Source organism: Cryptomeria japonica, chromosome 11 (genome assembly GCF_030272615.1).
Source record: "Cryptomeria japonica chromosome 11, Sugi_1.0, whole genome shotgun sequence".
NCBI classification, from domain to species: Eukaryota; Viridiplantae; Streptophyta; class Pinopsida; order Cupressales; family Cupressaceae; genus Cryptomeria; species Cryptomeria japonica.
This window is the reverse complement of record NC_081415.1, coordinates 274,799,124-274,813,397: the sequence shown is the minus strand read 5'-3', so window position 1 is coordinate 274,813,397 and position 14,274 is coordinate 274,799,124. Positions and strand designations below refer to the sequence as shown.

Genomic DNA, 14,274 nt, shown 5'->3' with positions numbered 1-14,274 from the left:
GCAAGTGGTTTGCATTTGGTTTTAAATTTTGGATTGTCTCTCTGCTTTGTTGTCTTGGATGCAGTAGTAGACAATCTTATTCTTAACATCAATGAGGATCTAGGAATATCATCAGTGCTAGATAAGCCGAAATGTTTCCAACTACTCTTTCAAAGCAGTTTGTACTTCATCTGATATATATATGCTCATTTTAAGATTTTTGGATTACATCAACATGTGTCTCATATAATTAAATATTTTTAAATATTTAATTAAACAAATATCTTCAACAAAATTGAAGAGATGCATGGCATTGTAACTAATTGAGAAGACACTTGGCATTCCTTTCCTCTCCATCCTCCACATAACACTTGTTTCCCCTTAAAGAAACATGATCGATTTTTCTAACTTCTCCATCTCCAACCCTTCATCTTCTCAAATCAAATCCTAACCATCCATCCTTGCCACCTAGGACATGAGCCTTGGAAAATATATAAAAATAAACCTTCATTTTCACAAATCAAGGTATACAAGCTAGAAGATCATTTTGCACAAAATTAGAAGCATTAAGCATTTCCAACATTTTAGCAATCTTTGAACATTTAGCATAGCATATTTTTGTACCATTTTAGCATAAATTAATGAAGCATTTCAATAATAATGTAGAATCAAGTTTGCATCTCATCTAGATTAATCTCATACAATTGTAGGAAGAATTTTTTGCATTTACATTCAATCTCGTTCTCTAGGTCGTCATTTTGAAAGCCACAAGTGCATAAATCTGAGAGCTAATATGGCTTGATAAATCCTTAGAGATAGAGGACAATGGAACATTCACAAGAAAGTTGAGTTTGAATGATTTTCTATTAATTTGCTTTCAATTTAGTCTCATAGATGTGTTTTAATGTCTTAATTTCATTGATGCATATTTTGGTACACATTTTTTGGTGCCCACTATGGAGCCCTACCCCGTTTTTAACATTTTATCATAGGTTTTTTATAGATATAGATCTGAAGTTCCATTTTAGCACATTCAACTTAAAGTCTGGCATATTCAACTTAGACTTTGGCACATTTAATCTCTATTATAGTGCATTTAATAGTTCTTATAGCGCATCCAATCTCTGTTTTAGCACTTTTGATATATTATGTGGCACATTTGATGCATTCTATTGCGCATTTAACATTTCTTGTAGCACATTTAATTTTTGTTTTAGCCCATTTTAAATAGAGACCATTTTTTTTCTAATCAAGTTCCTTTGTCTATTTTGCAGGTTAAATTTGGATAATTGAAGACTAGACAAAGAGGAATTCAAACTACTGATGGTGTGTTGTAGGACCTAGCATGGAGATCTTTTCAAAATAATTGCTTATTTCCTTTTATCTACATGCTTAAAATAGGCAAATAGATTAAGTAAAGGGTTAATTTAACATTGTCTACCATGCTTGTGAAGTGATAGGCATATGCTCTCCCCTTAATTGGGTGACCAAAAAGCCAAACTCACTCTTTCAATTCATTGTATTAGGATAACACCTTTTAGAAGGTCTTCCCTCTTGAGTAGCCCATAAGGTTGGGTGAGAGGGGAACAACCTAAGTGGGAATTTCTAAAGCCAAGTTATTCCAACCCCCACTATAATCAAATGTGATTGTGATAAAAATCACATCCAATGGTAGTGTTCATTGATAGCCCTCACCCAATATCTTTGTGATGTGTAAAGCCTTTGTTCTAAAGATTGGGAGGCCTCTTTAGGGAGTTTATCATTATGCACCGAACAAAAACCCTTATTACAAACTTTAAGTGTATAATCGAGCCGAGTCAGTAGCCAAACGTTATAATATCACAATGCAAGGGTGGGGAAGAATCCACCCCCGAGATACTCACCATAAGGCTCCCAAGAAAATGATCCAATTGAGGAGAAATTTCCTTTGGGTCAACTTTTGGCAAAAGGCAAAAAAATGGGTGCACCCTAGGATGTGACATGGTTGTTTGAGTTGACGGAGATTCCAAGTTGTGAGCTGTGATATTATAATGAACTTTGAGAATAGAAAAGTCTGATTGATTTGTCTTCAATTGTTCAAAACATGTGGAAATCAATGGGATTTGAAAAGATCCTAGAACATACACTTGATGTTTAGATTAGTCAAAAACCTATTGATTATTCATGTCTTCTTATTGTGTTTTTTGTTAAAAATTATAAAATCATCCTATAAAACAATCAAAAAATCAAAAAGCTCACATAAAAATTTGAAAATCTGGAAAACTCCCAGAAACATAGCAAATTAGCACATTTGATCATTTTGATAGCACATTTGACCATTCTGATAGTGCATTTGATAATTATGATAGCACATTTGATAATTGTGATAGTGCATTTGACCCTTGTTATAGTGCATTTGATCTCTGTTATAACACATTTGATTATTTTGATAGTGCATTTGATCATTCTGATAGCGCATTTGACACATTCTATAGTGCATGTAACTAAATTAAGAGAGGGTCAAAGGAAAAGAGATTTTGATTCAAGGAATAGTGACAACAATCCATTTGATGCCTTGACTCATCAAATTCAAGCCCTCCAACAACAAATGATTGACATGCAAAGAGGAACAACAAAAACATACTCCTTAGAAGACATATGTCCATATCCTTTTGATGAGCTTACAATTGATTCCATTTCCTCCTAATTTTGAAACCCCCAAATATGACAAATATGGGGGCAAAACGGATCCACAAGACCATGTTAGAGAGTTTTGTGCAGCAAACATGGAGGCATCACACAATTGTAAATGTATTTCAATCTTCAATTCAAGGTGCAAGTTATATTCAAAGTAATTTTCCTTTCAAGTATACGTTATTTCATAGTATAATAAATCTGATTTCTTTTCTTTGTTGCAGGTGGAGAGAGAGCATTAATATTTTTTCTATGTTTTCTCCACAACATTTATTGGTGTATATATATATTATGGAGGGGACTGATCAAGTGGTACCTTGATCGATCATGTCCTTTGGACATGACCGACCAAGATACCCCTTGGTCGTGTCCCTCCATAACCGATTACTTAATCGGTGTCATCACATATGCTAATGAACCGATATCATTTCGGTTATCAATATAACTAATCCGATGGTAATCGGTGGCAATATTAATCGGTGGCAATTGAAGCGGTTTAAACCCGATAACTTAAGTTAGTCGGTTATCAATTAATTTACCCCGATAACATTAGTTAGTCGGTGGAATGTATTAAGCCCGATCATTGTAAATTCAGTGGCTATTAAAGTGGTAACCCGATAATGAATCAGGAGGGTTAGAATAAGACCCGATCATTATCGGTTTATCAGTTTAATAGTTTGCACTCAATTTAATCATCAGTTTGTATGAGTAACATAATTGATAAATGTTGTAACAGAATAAGGATAGCAATTATAGATAAAGGAATAACCAGTGAGATCTGAATTTATCTATCAATGAGATAGATGATTGAATGAGAGACTTCATTTATCTCCCATTCAATCATTTATCTTACCGAAGCTATTATGTATCAACAACAATGACACTCACTTGATGATGTTATTCCCAAAGAGCTTAGGAGGAAAAGCCATGGAATGTTTCTCAAAACTCGCTCCTAGTATCAAATCATTTTCAGAATTAGTGGATAAATTTGTCACTCAATATTCATACAACATTGAACACGAAGTGGCCATGATTCATCTATGCAATGTAAGATAGAAAAGTGGAGAGCCTTTCTTCACTTTCTCACAAAGATGGAGACAATTATTTTTCAAATATCCTCGACCCATACCTGAACAAGAGAAGATGGACATTTTTATCCATAGTCTAAACAATGAGATGAGCTATGCACTTCAATTGCAATGTCCACCTAACTTCAACAAACTCATTGAGAATGGACTCAAAATTGAAGAAGCCTTGGTTAAAAAAGGGGAAACAAAGATTTACAAAGAAGGGGCAAACTATTCTAATAGTCCTAACAACAATAACAACAATGGTAAATCAAAATTTTGGACAAGAAATAAAAACATGTTAACGATGGTGTGGTTGATGCACGCAACGCAAAACCAAAACAACCCATCCTAAATCTATCAAGTACTACACCCATGAACAATTAAGAGAACAATATACCTAAACTACCCTTAAATCCCCCTCGACGGAAGTTCACACCTTTGGGGCAGACACTTGAATCAGGTTCTAAAGAACTGCGACCACCCTGTGTCTTTTGCAGGAGAACACCCAGAAAGGAAAACGGAAGGAGGAAGAGGACTACAAAGACCTCTTTAAATTTCTCACCAAAGAATGGGCTAGGAGGCTACTACCCAAGATGAGTCATGGCAAAAAGAAGTAGGGATGTTATCTACTTGGTGGTTTTTTGAGTTTTTGGATGGCCTTGGTGGCCTTACTGTTTCTAGTTATGATTATAATCCTTGTTGGTTAATCTCGGACTTGGTTATCTTTAGCCTTGCGTGGCATATTTTATTGTTTACTGTGACTCTTTTAAACTCTGTTAATATGGGTAGTATGTTTAAAGTTTTTGATAGAGGAAAGTTTTAGGAGGTTGTGATTTTGTTGTTGTTTTTTTAACAATTGTTCTTCTACTGTTAATGTGACTGTATCTGGGCCAGCCCCCTAGTTTTGGCTACTTTTAATATCAAAAACACTATGAGACTTTACTATACTAAGAGTGGAAGCAACTTGCTTTCCTTCTTTTATATTGATTTAACAAATTTGTAAGAGTTAGAAAACATGTCAAGTAAAGTGCAAACTTTGAGTTTGTTATTAATAATATAGATACTGATGCTACAGTCAATTAATGTACAATTTTGAATTTATTATATTTAAATTTAATATTGTTTTACAAATTTGAATCAAAATTATAATTGCTAGTTCTAAATTATACTTATATGTTTACCCTAAAAGGAAGGATGAAGAATCTATAGTCACATCTAAATTGTGATGTATGGAATTAACAGAAGTGTCACAATACACTTATAACCTTCCAAATATAAATTAATAAAAAATGAACAAATGGATTGCCATTTTACTCTTATACGCATGCAGAACTGGTTTCAGATTCAAACATCCGTATAGCTATGACGAATTGATGCATTTTGAACCGAAATAACTGTTCCATAGTGTTACGAAGTGGAGGAACCTGAAGCAAAATTTTCTTCCTCTTGCTGCAATGTTATACTAATCTTGGTTTCGTTCAACTTTTCTGATAAAACAGCATCGAGTTGCTGATGGACAGTAATAAGTACATTGGCTTGCTGAAAAGGTGCATTGAATTTAAAGATGTAAAACTAGGGAAGCTAATTCATGCTCACCTTGTCAAGACTGTATGCCAGGTAAACGTGTTTCTTTTGAACAACATTATCAATATGTATGCCAAATGCAATAGTTTGAAGGATGCACGCCAATTGTTTGACAAAATGTCTAATCCAGACGTCGTCTCATGGACTTCAGTGATTGCAGGGCTTGCCCAGCATGGACAGTGTGAGGAGGCCCTCAAACTCTTTTACCAAATGCAACAAAGAGGACCAATGCCAAACCAGTTCACTTTCGGAAGCGCTCTCAAAGCGTGTTCAGGTGTGGCAGCTGCTGCTGAAGGGTACCAGATTCATGCCCATGCTGTAAAATTGGGATTGGAAGGCGAGGTGTTTACTGCAAGTGCACTGGTTGACATGTACGCCAAATGTGGAAATACTAAGGATGCACGCATTTTGTTTGACAGAATGCCTGAAAGGGACGAGGTATCATGGAGTGGCATGATTGGTGCATACGCCCAGAATGGGCCGGCTGAAGAGGCTCTGGGGCTCATTTGTCTGATGAAAAGAGAAGGCATGAGGATGAATCCCTTTGCTTTGTCTAGTGTTCTTCGAGCTTGTTCGGATTTGGCAGCTCCGGAACAAGCTAAGCAGATCCATGTTCAAGCGATTTATGCAGGATTAGAATCAAATGTTTTTGTGGGGAGTGCCCTTGTAGACATGTATGCCAAATGTGGCAGCATAGAGGATTCATGCTTGGTTTTTGAGGATTTGCCTGAGCGTAATTTGGTCTCATGGAATTCAATAATTGTGGCTTGTGCTAACCATGGGCATGTCATGAAGGCGTTTGAATTGTTTGATCAAATGCAAAATGCAGGTGTAAAGCCAGATTATGTTACCTTTATTGGCGTTCTCTCTGCATGTGCACATGTTGGTTTAGTTGATAGAGGCTATGAATATTTTAATTCTATGAATCGAGATCATGGAATCATACCAAGAATGGATCACTATACTTGCATGGTTGGCCTACTTGGCCGGGCAGGGCGACTGATGGATGCAGAGCTTCTAATCAAGGAAATGCCATTTTCTCCTGATATAGTTGTATGGCGGGCCTTGCTTGGTGCATGTGCCGTCCATCACAACTCAGAGCTTGCAGCCCGAGTTGCAAAGCATATATTTGAAATGGATCCAGAAGACCATGTATCATACGTGATACTGTCCAATATCTATGCTGCAGTAGGCAAATGGGATGAAGTGGCAAAAGTGAGGAAACTGATGAGAGATAGTGGGGTTAGAAAGGAGGCAGGATACAGCTGGATTGAAGTGAAAAAGAAAGTACATTACTTTATGGTTGGCGACCCCGCGAACCCACAGATGGAGGAAATCTATGCAGAGTTGGCAAAATTGACAGAAGAAATGAAGAAGGCAGGGTACATGCCTGATACAAACTATGTGCTTCATAAAGTTGAGATGGATAAAAAGGAACACTATCTTACCTATCACAGTGAAAAGCTAGCAATTGCATTTGGGCTCATAAACACCTCTGCTGGTACTCCCCTTAAAATAATGAAAAACCTTCGTGTATGTGGTGATTGCCATACTGCCATCAAGTTTATGTGCAAGATTGTTGAGCGAGAAATCGTTTTGAGGGACAGCAATCGGTTCCATCACTTTAAGGACGGGATCTGTTCTTGTGGGGATTATTGGTGATGCTACTGCTAGTGGAGAAGCAATTACAGGGTCTTCCTGTTTTGGCAGGCAGTGAGCTATTCTAATACATGTTCTGTGACCACGTCATGAAGGCATTAGATGTGAACATGCATACAAGCAGCTCATACTCTGAACATTATCGGAGTTCAAGGGCTGAAATGGGACGAGAACAGTTTCTGATTTGATTGTAAGTCTACTGAAGAAAATGAATTTTCTGGACTAGTTGAGGTTCGCTGCCCATAACAAAAGCATACGAGTCAAGACCATTTGAACTAGTTCATATGGTGGGTATCAATTATCAGCCTGTCTCATGTTGAGCTGTATTCCTTAAACACATTACGTTTATTTATTTTTGGCTTTATTTGAATTATGAGAAGTTTTTTTTTTTTGGTGTGTGCGCCCATATCCTCGAATTTGATTGAGGAGTGAAATATGTAAGCAAATGATTAAAACCAGGATCCAAGGGTTCTTATCAAGAGAATGATTTTGACATTGTATAATAGGGACCATCTGAAAAAATAGTGTCCTAGATAATCCAAAGGCTTCATAGCTTTCCAAGCTTGTCAAATACTTTTCTTCACAAAACTTTCTTCGAATTGAATATTTGTTTTATTATAAAGAGGGAGTCATGTTCAATTTCTTATTCTCTATTAGGCTAGCCTCCCAACAAGATGACTAAAATAAATACAATGTTGCATCAGAATTTTTAACCCTCACAACTATCAAAGGACTGAATAATCCAATTTGTACATAGAGCCGTGAAAATTAAGCTCAGCCCACTTGAATCACAAGGAATACAACAGTACTCACAAGCCACTCAATGAAAACCTCGATAATTGTTTTGAGGAGGTCCAAATAAAAAATTTAAGAATATTTTCTAGCTTCAAGTATGAGGTTTTAAAAGTCACCCAACAAGAAAAATAACAAACCAAAAGAGTTGATTTAGGGAGGCTGGGGCAAGAAGAATTTCCTATAACCGTGAGTGTTTTCAAATTAGATTGTTGTACATGCCGCTTTATAAATAAAATCAAAGCAATGGAGACTTTGTTCAACATTATTTTCCTCTTCTATGGGAAAAGACCTATACCTGAGCACATTCCGATGGTTGTGACAACAGTTGTTGATTTAATACCTACAGTTGTTGATTTAATGTCAATTTTTTTTATAACATTGCACCAATAGTAGTGACTTTAAAGTTGTTATTGTTGATGATGACTGTCCATAATTGAATGAAATGTATCCTTTAGTTGTAAAAAGCAACCAATCATGTGATCCGATAGTAGGAGAGTAATTCTATAGTACCAGTTATATAGATAGGGGGCTGAAAATGAATAGTGGGGTTATTTTCGAACCAACATCTGTGATACAAGAACCAAAATCAGAATCAACCCTACGGGGGAGACACCATGATGCTTCATCAGCAATGATTTGATGTGAGTCAATGATTCCTTGCATCACAGGTGTTGTCGCTGCATCTTGAGATCCGCGATTAGGGCCATGGTTCCGCCCATTGTTTTGTGTGTGGGGCCCCTACAATTTTGATGGAATCAACTTGCTAGCCTATAGAATGGTAGGGGGTGGGGGTTAAAATTTCTCGACGCAAGTCACCAAAGCAGGGGTCTAACCAAACAAATGATAGTATAGCAATGAACATCAAGATAATACTAGGCCTAAATATGGTTTGAATAATCTCCATAGGCATTCCGTGAATAATTTGGCAACAAGATCAGACTTGTAATACTCGGCAAACCATTCCAAGACTATCAGACCGTTACAACTATGGGTCACCCTTTTGCATGACCATTGGTCTCACATTTTTGGGTGTTTGTTTTGGACACCTTGGCAAAAAGCATGTTGATGTGGCATCATATTTGATGGTGTGACCCTAAAACCTTAGTTATAAGAAGGGGACTTGCCAAGTAAGTTGTAAAAATTTGAGAGTGATTTGAAATTTCCACATAGGATTTTGAGAAGCATGAAGTTAGGGTGCTCAACTTCAAGGTCCTCTCCCCTAGAAGAGTGAGAAAACAGTCATCAATAAAATGACCACTAAAACGTTGGGGCAAAGAATTAGGCAAACAAATAAATTTAACCAACCCTTGAGAAACTAAGGAGCCAAGAAAAATCAAAACCTTCACAATAAGTACATGCAATGCTAGAGCTAAACATCATTCTTGGTAAATGGACATAAAAAAGAGAAAAAAATTAGATTCGTGGTCATTGACAGTGAGATAAGTTGAATCATCTACAAAGAGCATACAAACTAATTGAACAAATTTAGATTCATGGTCATTGATAGTGAGATAAGTTGAATCGTCTACAAAGAGCATACAAACTAATTGAACAAATTGAGGACCAAATCCTAATGCCTAGAGTATTGTGAGGATAAAAGTTCACTCCATGTAGTTAGATACCTTCGAAAATTTAATTTTGATGAAAATGGCTTGTTGGTGGGATCATCGGGTCCATTCCATACCTTTGCAAATTGTGATGATATTATCCAAAATAAATCTTGATTTGATAAAACTAGCTTGATTAGGTAATAAAATTTGAGGAAGAAGATGACACAACTTAAGCGCAAGGGATTTGAGAATGATTTTATAGGAAAGATTGAGCAAAGTAACTTGTCTCCAATTATAAATATTTTTTATATCCCCAACTTTGGCATGGATTTTATATTTCATTTATTAATAATATTCAAGAAAGCCATTGAAATTCATAACCACCCATCTAATCTTAATAGAGACGAAGGGTTGACTCTTAGTTTCTCATGGCTCCCTCTTTTAAATAACCTTAGAAGCCTTGACCACCCCCACTCCTAGCATTCTCTCTCGTTGTTTGATCCCTCGCATCACACACACACACACCCCGCCTGCTTTCTTGGTGTTCTCTTTCCTCTTTTGTTTTTTCCTTTGTTTATCTTTCCGGTTCCCCCCTCCTTTCCATTTTTGTAAGATTTCCCTCCTTTCCCTTGTGCCTTTTGTTTTTGTTTTACTTCTTCTTAGCTCCCTTCTCCTCCTTCTGGACTTTTTCCCTTGTTTTTGTTTTATTTTTAGACTTCTCTTTGTTAAGTAATCTTTTTCTTTATTGTAATTAATTAATTTAGTTGTCTTCTAGTCTTTTTTAAGTCTTACATATTTTTTCTTAGTTATTTGTATTTTATTTATCTAAATAAAAAGAACAATAAGGTCATTAACTTTATTATCTAAGAATAATGACCTTTTTCTTCTTTTGTTCTTAGATTAAAAAAAAAATTATTTCTTAGATTCTCTTTTTATTGTCTTTCTTATTCTTTATTTTCTTTATTTACTTAGATTTCATTTTCTCTTAATATCTAAGAGTGTCATTATTGTTTTTAGATATTTTTGCTTCAATTCTAAGAAATTAAACATATATGTTTTTTAAAGAATTTCATAGACCTCACCTTTAACACCAATAAAGTGAGGTAGAGCGAAGGTTGGTTTATTCCTTGAAGTTCATCACTTTGAGGGTAGCAAATCCCGTCCTTTACATTTTGGTGAACTCGATGTGAACCAATTGCATTTTAGTTCTCTCAGTGCACGTGTGTTGTCATATTTTAAAAAAAAAAAAAACACCTATACATATATACATAATTTAATATAAACAAATTTCAACTAAAGTATTGTAGAATCCTTATAATACCCTCATAGAGTGCTCAAGGTGTTATGGAGCTTGTCCATGAGCTTTATGACCCAGACTACCACAGGGGTTGTTGTGAAAAGGACTGTTAGGAAAAGCATTCATTTGAATTGTTACAACCCTCCTCGACCAAGTCCAATGTTTAATGAACCAATTCTCGATCTAAATGACTTTGTGGTCTCTCACCCAGTTAGGACCATTTTGACATGGAGTCATTCTCCATTTAGTTCGCAATCTAACTTTCAGAATAACACCTCGACGAATTCTCCCCTATCTTCTCCTCTTGCTATTGATCATGACTCTATTGTCATAATTGATTTTAACTGGATTCATATGTTAGAGGAGAACTGGAGATATTTCGAAGGTTTCCTAAACCGAAAAAAATGTCCTCCCCCAAGCTGTAAATGTCGTGAATACTCTAAGAGACATGGTAATTTCAAATAGAAAAGGGGTAGAGATGATGAGAGAATTATCCTTGATTGTTAAGATTCATATGCCCCTAGCAGGTATTCCTCCCCATGACCATTAGTATGACACCTATAGTTCTCAAATTGGTGTTGACATGCCTAGGATGACAGCACACATGGTTGACTCTGCACCCACCATCCCTAGTATCAATGCTTCTACCATTCCCCTAGGATACACTAGCATGTCTAGCAGTTCCACTACTACTTCCGTTGTGGCTCATACCACTTCTATTAGTTCTGGTACAGATGTTGGTACTATCCCTAGTGGTGGTACTAGTCCTCATGTTGGTTCTAATGGAGGTGGTACATCCTTGCGAAGCTCAATGGTCCAATTGTTATGGTTGTAATGATTGATCCTTCATGTAGAGTCAATTTCATCACAAAGGAGACATCTTTTTGTAAATAAATGGCATAGGCCGAGATATGATAAGTGTCGTGCTACCTTGAGAACGCATAATGGGTTCTCTTTCTCCTTTGGGTAGTATCACCTTGGTGGTCCTTGTGGAACCCAAGGTTGTTTTGACTACGTTTGCCATCATCCCTGAATCGGATCTCTTTGGTGCCAAACTAGGTATTCCTTGGTTGGTAGCTATGGATGTAGTCCTTTCAGTGGTCCATAAGTGCTTAAAGTTTCATCATAAAGGTTCACTGCATCTCATCCAAGATACTAGATATCAACCACTGGTAGCCTCTGGGGATTTTTCACTAGATCATTTGGGCCTACTCTAATTGACCTTATGCTTCTCTGTGGTGACTTAATGTATATAGCTTAGTATTATTATCAAACACTGGAGTTGGCTCCTAAGTCTGTTCAGCCTGGCTATTCATTGCCTCTTCCTGCATCGACTTTTATTGTCTCTTCCTGTGTTGGAGCAAGTAGTACCTTATACCCCTTCTTTATCGAGGGCTAAGGTTAAGCACGTGCCTCCGAGTAGACCTCCTTGTTCGCCTAGGACTACACAACCATCAGTGGTTTCTTTCATTCCTGTGACCGCACCTAGTGCAAACAAGGGAAAGGCACCCATGATATCAAAGTGTGTGACCAACCCTCCCTTCGAGCTCTCGATCCTAGCAGATATCCCTTGTGGACTGCTTGATATGGAAAGAGGAAGTGTTACCCTCATACTTGTTCATCACCACTTGCTCCTACTTCACAGCCTGTGTAGGCACCCTTTGTTCCTCCAACTGCTCCTTGATCAAAGTGAGGTAGGGTGCTCGTTGTTGTGAATGTAGTGTCTATCTCGAGTACACCTCTTGAACCATTGATGAGGCCTTCTCTTGTCCCAGACACGATCTTAGAGGCATCTCTTATGGATCATGATGCTCCTGACCCTTGTCTGGCTTAAGCCTCCAGTCCTCATCTTTGTCATAATCAGTGTGTGTGTGAGCGTAAGTGGCATCAACGGGCTATGGCCCAAGAATGTGATGTTGCTTTGCAATCTGAGGGTGCACCTTCGGCATCTGTTCTTATTCCTTTGGATGTTCCAATATATACATCATCTTTGGTGTTGTTACCAGTTGCTTCTGAGACTCTTGATGAACCTCCCTCCAAGTGGGTGTAGGTCTTCATTGCATCGTCCTTGGAGCCACCTCTCATCACCTCATTGTCTGAGATACTTCTATTGTCTGGTTCGTTGGATACGTTTCCCGTGCGGGTGGTCTCTATGCTTCTTTGCTTGATCCTCTTGTTTCATATCTTCTTCATTTAATCTTTCCTAGGGTCCTCCAACGTACTAAGTTTGACATGCGACATATGCCTTCTATGCAACCTAAACACAAATTCAAGCAGGGCCTCATTCTGGAGTTTCATCAATGCAAATTAGCTCAAGTGTGTTCCTCACCTATCTCTTTGTCTACTTCAATGTATGTTTCTTTGCCTATTTTTGTTAGTGTTGTTGAGAGGGCTCTGCCTTCTCTCGATTTTGTTACTACCCCTCTTGTGGAGGCCAACAATCCTGACTCCTATATCGTCTCCTCCAACTGAGTCACTTGATTGCACTATAGAGGCGTGCTTGTTTGACTCTTTGGAGGATATCCTAGCACTGTCTATGATCTTCACTAGGTCATTGACTCTTGCTTCTTCTTAGCTTGTGGACATGGATGTTGAGGCTGTCTCATCCCTCACTCTAGCTGCTAGTGAGGTGCCTAGTGTTGCCCTTGCAGTAGTTCCTCTTTAGGATTTTCCTCGTTCCCCATATGATCTAGATTGGGAGGACAATTATTTCCTAAGGGATAACCTCTAGGACAATACTTTTCTTATCTTGTAGCATAGCATGTGTGTATGTTTGTGTTTCCCCATGCTTACTTTACATGTTTGTTCCCTCCTAAAGGATCCAATTTACTTCGTTGGTTCTTGGAAACGCGAGGTTGACTATCTTTATATGTTGTGCTCTCTTGGAGGACCCGAGTTACTCTATTGTTGCTCGGATATAGGAGATTTTTTGTCATGACACTTCTTCTATGTATTAATCTATTTCTTCTATTTGTCGTGTCTTGCTTTTTGACATTTGAGGATGATGCAAAGAGTTGGGGGCATTTAAGCCTTCTTCCCTATTTACCCAATTTTTTATTTTATCTTTATCTTCATGTCTCCTTCTTCAGATCAAATAATTTTGGCATTATGATAAAACACCCATCTGCAACTATACTATTTCTTTTATTTTACTGTTATGGGTTCTGATGCCAAATAAGTTGATCTCCCCATGCCCTTGCATTTTTGTCAATGTTGTGGGTCTTATGTGTCATCCACCAAAGATGACATTCTATGGAAACATCTCGTTATATTGACATGACACAACACTTCTTCTCCTTAGAATGGCATGCCTTTCATGCAAACCATTCTAAGGGGGGGCTATCATATTTGCATATCTGCATTTACATCTATTTATCTTGGCATCTTGTTTGCCTTGGCAGGGGCCAAAACACATGATCTATTCATCATTTTGCCTTGGTGGGGGCCAAACCACTTGATCTATTTATCTTGTTGCCTTTTGTGGGTGCTAATCCACTGCTTATCAAATCAATCTATGGTCGCCCTGTCATATGGCTATCTAGCATAACACAATTTTCTACCCATACTAGTGAAATCTTTCCCAATCATATGGCTATCTAGCATAACACAACTTGCAATCCATACCGACACTATCTTGTATCTTTCATAATAGGGGTCTCCTCCATTA

General features: G+C 37.4%; 1 protein-coding gene across 2 annotated transcripts; it reads left to right on the top strand.

Annotated features, from left to right (window-relative positions):
• Positions 1-4,969: 4,969 nt before the first annotated feature.
• On the top strand, positions 4,970-7,357 carry LOC131068562 (pentatricopeptide repeat-containing protein At4g02750). Of its 2 annotated transcripts, none has more exons than XM_058003777.2 (2): positions 4,970-5,339; positions 5,467-7,357. In XM_058003777.2, the coding sequence occupies exons 1-2, from the start codon at positions 5,333-5,335 to the stop codon at positions 6,966-6,968; spliced, it is 1,509 nt and encodes a 502-aa protein (XP_057859760.2). In that variant the 5' UTR covers positions 4,970-5,332; the 3' UTR covers positions 6,969-7,357. The 2 variants fall into 2 exon arrangements, with proteins under 2 accessions (XP_057859760.2, XP_057859759.2); XM_058003776.2 differs by having other exon boundaries at positions 4,971-5,339; positions 5,458-7,357.
• Positions 7,358-14,274: the final 6,917 nt, after the last annotated feature.